Source organism: Pholis gunnellus, assembly GCF_910591455.1.
Source record: "Pholis gunnellus genome assembly, chromosome: 23".
Classification (NCBI taxonomy): domain Eukaryota; kingdom Metazoa; phylum Chordata; class Actinopteri; order Perciformes; family Pholidae; genus Pholis; species Pholis gunnellus.
In genome coordinates this window covers 4,550,762-4,559,821 of record NC_136550.1, presented here as the reverse complement: position 1 = coordinate 4,559,821, position 9,060 = coordinate 4,550,762, and the positions used below count along the sequence as shown (strand labels likewise).

The following is a 9,060-nucleotide window of genomic DNA, read 5'->3' as shown; positions in this document are numbered from 1 at the left end:
AAAGCAGCTTCTCCTTTGCTCCGGCTGCTTGAGTGACATTGATCTTGCAGGAGAGAGACAGTGTCGTCCCTTAGAGACCACATGCATGGACAGAGGCTACATTTTCCTCTTTTCACTGCATGAAGAAGGGGGGGAAAGTTCAAACAGCTCGTCCTCTAACTTACTTGTGACGTCAAAAGGAAATGTAGAAATATCATCTTTTTAGTAATCAAACGTACATAAAAAACTGGTTTATTAGGGTGTAACTCCATATTAGTAATGATTAAGATGACCTTTTGGCCAGTGTACGGAAAAGGTTCCTCTTTTTCAAATGGAGGCAGTGGGGGAGGGTTTAAGTAGTGATTCCCACTTGCTTCCTAAATAGCAAGCCGACTGCTGCTCAGACAGAAAGCAGGTTTTCGTTTGTGCTTGAATGTGAAGCTTAATTTCTTATTTTTATACCGAGGAGCTAAAAGCTCGATAACTGTGCAGGCGGCGGGATGTGGGCACAAGGTGAGGACGCAGCAGCAGCAGGTAAGACTTGATGATGTGGATGTGAACTGGTGCTGAGGTATTATTTCAGTCACATGATGAGCTTTACGGTTTCAATAAGAATTCACGGTGTCGTATTAAGTCATGTTATTTATCGTGGACTTGTGGAGTAAGATTATTAAGGGGTTTTATTTATTAAATGTTGGCAGTTCGGTGTATGAAAAAGTTCAAAATTACCATTCATGGACAATACAATGCTTCCATCTTGTGCAGCTGTTCATTCAATAAAAGCTGGTTTTATATTTTTTGGATGTTCTTTCAGTCATCTTTTTGGATTATTTCAACAGATTCTTTGATTGGTGACATTTGACAATGCTTGAATAAAATTACAGCCAAAGTTATAGTTTCCTGACGAGAGTTAGATGAGAATATCAATACCACTCCCAGGAAACGTCTATTAAAGGTACAGCTACAGCAGCAGCCGGTTAGCTTAGCTTAACATAAAGACTAGTGTATATGTGCAGGACACTTTCCTGTGCAGGCGGAGTGACTTCCAAGAAGTAGTCCCACACGTAACCCCACCACAACCACAACATGTAGTTTTCACACTTCAGGTGTAGAGCTCTGGTTTCATACTTCAGCAATAGTTTGACATTTACTTTCTCTCAGAGAGCAACATCAGCCGGGTTAGCTTAGCTTAGCACAAAGACTGGAAACAGGGGTAAACAGCTAGCCTGGCTCTAGCACCTCTAAAGCTCACAAATGAAACGTTTATATCTAATTTGTTTAATCCGCACAGAAACAGTGGATAGTGTAAACTTGTGAGTGTGGGTTTTCATGATCCTTCTGTGATTTCACTTCCTGTATTGCTCCTCCTCAGGCGGCCTCTGTAGTTCCTCTTGCAGACAGGATGTGAGGATCTTTGATTTTTACGCCTCTCAGCTGAGCGTCTTTTCTTTCTCTGATGCCACCGGCCCTTTTGATGAGATCTTCTTTTCCCCACAGAGTCTGACGGAGAGAGGGGTTTATCTTCCGAAGATGAGGGAGACATTCAGGTAGTAAATGATGAGGTTAATTAAAGCTGCTGTCTAAGGTGCAATAGAGACAATAAACATGGGAGGAAAAGCTGAATATCCTGCTGTTACCGTGCAGAAATATTTCTCATGTCACACATACGGACAGGCTTCCTTTGGTTATAACAATCTTGCAGGTTTAATTGGAGTAAACATATTATTTATACAAAAATAAATTGCAGAATTAAGAAAGCTCTAAAACAAACTTGATTACAGGACGAATGCAGTTTTGGTGCTTCAACTGTTTTATGATGAAATAAATGTGAATAAAATGAAATACATCCATTTGTTGTCATCTCTTTCCCCTGTTTTGTTTGTTTGTTTGTTGACGTTTTATTGTAAGTGTGAGATCCTGGAAATTCAGAGGGATGAAGCCAACCAGAGACTGTCTGAACTAGAGGAAGGTGAGAATCATGTATTTCTTTATTTTACCTTCTTGTCCACATTCAGCATCCCAGTATACATCACACTCTAATTCACATCTGTAGGCAGTATGACATAAAAAAAAAAAAAAGGTGTCTGGTTGATTCTGTGCAATTTAAGTCAGACGTCTCCTTGCTCCGTAACAACTCGTCTCCTTTTATTTCCAGCCTCCAATCAGCTCCTGAAAGAGATAAATGTACTGGAGATGCAGTTCCAGATTGAGCGCTCCTGCAGGGAGAGTGCTGAGGCGCTGGCTGTCAAAGTATGTCTTTTTACTCTCGGTCCTTTTCTCTCCTTTCCTTTCCTTGATGTTTCCTTTTCATTCCTTTGCTTTTCTTTTCTATAATTTGTTCTGTACTTCTTCTTTTTCATACCAGCAGTTTAAAAATACACATGACACAAACCTCCAGAACTCACCGTCATCTCCTCTGTTGACTAGGTGAGCAAAGAGAACAAAGTGCTGAAGCGGACGAGCCAGATGGCGATGCCGCTCATCCCCGAGCTGCCTGAAAACTTGGCTGCCGTGACCTTTGAGCCCGAGGCGGACTCTGCGGTTAACTGTGATGAGGTAGACCACTACGGCGAAGACACGCTGCTGATGGAGAATCAAGCTCAGATTGCAGGTTAGACAGAATTCGAAACTAGAAGTCAAACTGGGATAACTGGCTTATTTTTGTGTCTGCATTGCAAACCAAATAGCCAAATATTACCAATAATGAAGCAATAATAAAAAAAACAACATTTCTCAGCTCAGCCAATTAGATGAAGAACTAAGCTAATTAATTAATGTATTTATGATCAAATCACTTAATGTTGGCAAGCTTTGGTGTTACTTTTACTTAAGGGTTTGGTCACGCAGTGTTTTCTGTACAATCCTCAACAGGAAAAAACTAAAGAATATATAAAATATGTTTTTCTTTAAGTATTTCTCGGTAATGCATAATCAGATTAGTATCACGGGCGAGCGGAATTCAGTGTTTGGTGTGTGTTTCTGTGTGTGTGTGTGTGTGTGTGTGTGTGTGTGTGTGTGTGTGTGTGTGTGTGTCAGAGCTGCAGGCGTCAGTGGACGGTCTGTTGGCTGAGAAGCTGCAGCTGCAGCAACAAGTGGAGGATCTGACCAGAGAGCAGGTCCATCTAAGAGAGCAGGTACATCAGTGTGTGTATGTGTGTGTGTGTGTGTGTGTGCGCGCGTGTGTTTGTGTGTGTACCTGGAGTCTTATCACTTTTTGTCTCAGCTTGCTCTGGAGGTCGAGGAGAAAGAGGCCCTCCTGAGGAAAATGAGCAAACAGAACAAGACCGTGAATAAAATCAAACGCGGTGAGTCCTCGTTACATTTGGACTGCAGCTAATACATATTTTCACCATTAATCTAGCAATATTCTTTTTCCAAATAGCAACAAGTAAATCATTATTTATTTTAAAATGTCAGAAATGGTGAAAAATGGCCTTTTCTTTATCCCCATTTTTCTGATTTGTCCCGCCTGCAGTCCAAAAGGATCCTTTCAACGTAATTAGATTTGGTTCTATCTGCTGCAGGTTTTGAGATATCTGTCTCTGAGATTTCTGCTGCCACCCCAAAACAACGCTTGTGTCTGGAATGTTACTTTGCAGAAAAAAGCAGCCTCATAATTGAAAGACTTGAATGAGCAAATAAATGGCATTTTTTTTGCTTCATAAGTGACATAACGTGATTCATTGGGTGTCATATTTGATTCATTTTTCTTCAGATTGACTAATTTATTAAGAAATTAAGCATTTCAGTGCATTTCATTTTCATTTTTTAATCAAAAACATCATGAATGCCATTGAAAATACCTGTTAATTTTGTGTGTGTGTGTGTGTGTGTGTGTGTGTGTGTGTGTGTGTGTGCGTGCACAGTCTCCCAGCTTGTCACAGAGGAGTTCACAGAAATGTCTCAGAAGCTGGAGCTGGAGCAGGGCCTCCGGCAGCACGCTGAAGTCTTCGCCCACCAGGTGTGAGCGCGTGGCATTCCTGTGTGTGTGTGTGTGTGTGTGTGTGTGTGTATGTGTGTGTGTGTGTTTTCTGCAATGCACCAAACATTTTGTCATACATTCACACCTATAGACACTGAGGGTGACAGGTCGTGCCACAGGAAGGGAACATGAGTGTTAGAGCGTTGACCTTTGGGCGGCTACGGTGAACAGAGGGATATTCGGACAGGGGGTGGAAGGGAGACACACACACACACACACACACACACACACACCTCTGCTGTCATATGATGTGGCGGGACAGGAGAAAGGGGTCTCCATTCTCTGTTTTTCACACCGATGACACTTTGGTCACATCCAGGCTCTCTGTGTGGGGCAAAGCGTTCACACACACAAGACAAAAGCGGACACACACTCGTATACAAGCTGTAAAAACACAGATTCACTTAAAATCCAAATACCCAAACACACACACAAACACACACACACACAGCACCGTTTTTTGCTGCCCCAGCTGCGCCTATAATGAAGGCCTTTTCTTTCAAAAACCGTCTCTCTGTTCCCTTCCCTTCCCATTTAGCCCCTCCCTTCCCCGTAATTAGTGGTCATCACTGCCACTGAAGGAGAATAGTGGTCTTTAAGCACAACCTGTCTTTGCCTGACACCTTTATATTTTGCCGAGCATATAGCAATTGTCGCCTTTGTGCGCGGCGTCCTCCATTTACCGGACAGCCTCACAATGGGCCGCCTCGCAGGGGTCCTTACCTGTGAAAAGGACCCCCAACTGTTCACACAATCCCCCCCCCCCCCCCCCCCCCCCTTTTTCTCAATTCATGTTAAAAGACCCCCCCTGTGCTGAATGCCTCTTGTATGCACTACTATTTGTCTGTTTTCATGTGTTTTGAAAACACCAACCATTCACCTCTCCTCTGTGATGCATGGTGGTATAATGACGCAGGGCCTCAAAACAGGAAACAATTTGGAGGGGGGGGGTGTTTTGTGTCTGCGTCTTTGTCTGTTTGTGTAGCCGTGTGTCTGGTTGTAGCTGTGTGTTTGTGTGTATGAAATAATTGTGCTAATTGCTGTGTGAAAATTGCTCTCTGCTGAAGGGGAGACCCGAGATTAGAGCGGTGTGCTTTGCGGCGCCTCGTGCTGCCGTGTGCTGAAACAGAGCTCACTAAACCTCGCTGCTTCAGTCCGTCCTTAAACAAAAAAAACACAGAAATTAAAACTGATCCCCCCCCCCCACACACACACTTCCTGTTCTCTGATCACGGACCTGCTCTCATAAAGTGTCCATTCAACAGTGAATCCAATATCAACACATTGAGATCCTTTCCCTCCTTCTGTATTGTTTCTCCAAATGACACACTTTACAATTACACACACAAATTACACATGAGAGGCTTTCAGGGCTCATTCTGATATTTTTTTCGGGAGCCAATATATTCACAATGTGCCAGTTTCTGGCAACAAAATAATAATTAAAAAAATGAAACCTCTTTTATTGGTCCAATTTCCACGCACATCGCTTATTGTCGGCCTTCTATTTATTACTGGACCGCTGGTATTTAATACCTTTATTTATTCAGTGGCTATCAAGCTCCTGAGCTGCTTTAATGTCCTCTACGAATACGTTTTGAATTGTGTGTTTGTGTTGCGTTGCGGCAGTGTGTGTCTTTCACATGTGCTCTGCTGTGACTGGATGTGCATGCCTTTGTGGATTAATAACGCCATCTAATCCAACCTAACTGATCAATACCCACATGTTTACATTCCAAACATCACATGAGCTCATCCAGACGAGCAAAATGTTTGTTTACATCACTCTGGTCATTTATTCGCTCTAAATGAACTACAGCTGGTGTATTTATTTGTCACACCGTACAGGAAAGAATCAGATTTTCTCAGTGAATCAAGGCAAAGCTTGACATTTTTGAGTTTTGCATTGTTTTCACAGTTAAATCACCCCGTGCGCTTTGTTTCTATTCTTCCATGCAGCTGATGAGGAAGGCATTGCTCAGTGACACACCGGTTTGTGACAACCTCCTGGGGGAGAAAATGAACAACCAGCTATTCAGATCTCACTTTGTTTCCCCCCCTCTGATTGTGGCTCATTGCCATCTTTGGATTTCTATGTGCTCATGATGTCAGAAGGTGAATTCGTTTTTTTGTCTCGTCAGATGTTTGTGGCCCGCGGCGAGAGCGAGACCTCGGACACCGGCCTGCGGCTGCAGCAGGCGCTGGAGCAGATCTCCAACATCAGCACAGCCCTGTGTGATATACAGTGCTGTTACCAGGACCAGGTGTGTGTGTGGATGGCGTAGATGAACGCCAGAGCGAAAGGGTCCATTTATGTTTATCTCTTTCATCCCTGTCTTTCAGGTAAGACGGAGTCAGAGCGCCGTGGACCAGAGCGCCGTCCTCTCTGAGCTGCAGAACCTGAGGGAACAGCTGGAGAGGAGCGAGGAGGAGAAGAAGGCCTTGGAGACGCAGCTGTGTGGCGCTAACGGCTGCGTCGTGCAGCTCCAGGAGGAAGGTATAGCGAGGGGGGAAACATTTCATAGCAAACGTGCTCAATGGAAGCCGCTTCCTCTAACGTTGCTGTTCAAGAGAAGATATTGAAGCTTAATTGGAGGCATGATTAAGACGCGGTGGCCTAACCCACCTCAGCTCCATCTCGCCGCACAGATGTGGATTTCCTGACTCCTCTCTATGCTTCAAAACATCCTTTACATGAATGACGTCACAGACACTACAAGCTGTGTACTCAGATGCTTCCTAAAATAAACCATCTCTGCCTCAATGAGCTCGGAGTCTTTCTCCTTGAATGAGCCGCTTGTTTCGTGTAAAAACGGGTCAATATCGCTTTGTATTTAGCGGGCGAATGCTCTCTTGGCTTATGAAACTGACGATCTTCCTTTTTTAGTGAAACAGCTTCAAGAAACACTGAGCAGGCCGGAAGAACCGGAGGAGAAAGCCGCTCCTGCCCCTGCTCCTCCTCCTCCTCCTCCTCCTCCTCCTCCCCCTCTTCCTCCACCACCCACTGCTGTCACCAAGTATGTTTAATTAAAGCCAGTTTGAATACTGTATCAGAGGCTTTTTACACCCTAATGACTGAGGCCTTTTAATATTTATGAATTGTAAAACACCATTTCACCATGTATGACAATGTGACCCCCCCCCCCCCCCCCCCCCCCTCTATCTCTCTGTGCCAAGTTCACTTGATTTCCTGAGAAGCAGGAGAAAAGAAAGAGCCACTAAAGCTGATCAAAACAGTGAGTCACTCTTCCATAAAACATTTTATAAGATTTATCCTGAATGTTTTCATTTGTCCTGGATTCTTTGTGATTTTTCCTGGTTTCTGAAAACCCAGTACTTTACTTTTACTTCATTTTAACACAAATTAGATGCAGTACGTACTCCACAACAATGAGCTCTCAGTCCTAAAGGTTTAAAACAGGTTTAAACATGTTTTCCATCTCTAAGCAGCACCGATGTTGGACATAAAGACGAAAGCGGTGGATGAAATGATGGAGAGAATAAAGAGAGGCATCGTCCTGAGGCCCATGAAGAGAATACAGGTGGACAAATTGTACTCACAAAGACTTTGTTTACATTCCCTGTTGATTGTAATGTGTGTTTGCATTTTTGAGGGCTTTTAAATGAACAGAGGAACTTGTATAGGAACAAAGAAAACAAAGAAATAAATGATAAACTCTGATAACTAACGACTTCTCTGCTCACAGGAGGATGACAGCTCATGGAAGGTCAGTTCTCATTCACATTTGCTCCTTCTTTGTTTTTTATTATATAGCAGCTCCAAATTATTCCCAAATCTTCTTTCAGGATCAGAGGAGTGAAAACAGAAAATCCGCTATCGTGGAGTTGAAAGGAATGCTGGTAAAGTACACCAACTGAAAGCAAAACACTTGAGTGACAAATGGTAACTCAAGCCACTGCGTTTTAAAAAACGCATCTTTGACCTTTCCTACACGCCAGGACAACATGAAACGTCAGCAGCTCCGCAGAGCGCCGTCCAGACGAGGACTTGGCCGAAACGTTGGGGAAGCGGAGCTCCTGCAGGTGCTCCAGAGGAGGAGGAGAGCGATGGGGGAGAACCAGGTCCAAACACGGGGTACGCTGCCACTCCTCTACGCTCACACTGATGCTACCGTGTGTGGCGTCTCTTTGTCCTTTATTTCTGTTTAGGTTCTTGTTATTGCCTAGTTTCTCGTGTGTCCATGTGAGAGGTCTGCTGTACATCACAGATAGCTGCTCTAGGAAACTAAGGGCCGAAATGATTCCCCTTTCGACTGTGTTTGAGAAGAAGCAACGCAGCGAAATGTTTCTCAATAATAAAGCTTTTAATCAGGTTAGCAATCCAGATCTAAAAAACGACAGTTCGTGGTCTTTTGACAGCATCTTTTGACTCTCAAAGGGACAAATATAATGCAAAACAGACGGTTTAACAGCAAGCAAGAGAATGCTCCAAAATGTTGGAGTGTTCCTTTAACAAGGAAAGACCATCGCCTGTCTTTTACTTTCATTGTTTTACAATTCCTCTAATTATTTCATTCTTTATTTTTAAATTGCATCAGTATTTTCTTTGCAAATACGCTGTAAAGTATTTTAAAGGAAAGATAAAGAGTTCAAATTAACCATCAGATCACTTCCAGGCTCAACGTTTGAACTGCACGCAAAGAGTATTTTTGCCTCTGAAGTATTTATAATCAGAACAAAGTGTCTGGATGCGATACTAACTTCAGGTAATCTCTTGGTCAGACGCCCAGCCGGGTCCACAGTGTGTCCCAGCAGCAGGAGACGCTCCCTGGGCGGGCGGGAGCGGCAGTGCCCCTGTGCTCCGGAGGCTGAAACAGAACAGAGAGAAGAGAGACTCTCGCATCAGAGCGTCAGCACTGATCATCACCCAGGAAGACTGAGAGCTTTCTGAGAACTCATTCCTCCTTTTTTTATTTGTATGTGATTTCCCGAAGGCCTTTTTTTTATTTTAACCTCAGAGGAACCAATTATATCCTCGCGGATGTTTTGAATTAATACATGAATGCATTGCTTTTGTTATCATTCACAATGAAATGTCAGTTGATCTTGGCCTCTATTGAAAAGTTCAAATAAAGCCT

The 9,060-nt window shown here is 43.5% G+C and overlaps 1 protein-coding gene across 1 annotated transcript; it reads left to right on the top strand.

The window, feature by feature from the left end:
- Positions 1 to 475: 475 nt before the first annotated feature.
- On the top strand, positions 476 to 9,060 carry shtn2 (shootin 2). Its single transcript, XM_079184451.1, has 17 exons — positions 476 to 513; positions 1,477 to 1,526; positions 1,888 to 1,948; positions 2,135 to 2,229; positions 2,407 to 2,590; positions 3,016 to 3,113; positions 3,203 to 3,284; positions 3,846 to 3,940; positions 6,103 to 6,225; positions 6,305 to 6,458; positions 6,849 to 6,978; positions 7,139 to 7,197; positions 7,412 to 7,503; positions 7,669 to 7,689; positions 7,769 to 7,822; positions 7,922 to 8,057; positions 8,705 to 9,060. The coding sequence occupies exons 1-17, from the start codon at positions 480 to 482 to the stop codon at positions 8,860 to 8,862; spliced, it is 1,626 nt and encodes a 541-aa protein (XP_079040577.1). The 5' UTR covers positions 476 to 479; the 3' UTR covers positions 8,863 to 9,060.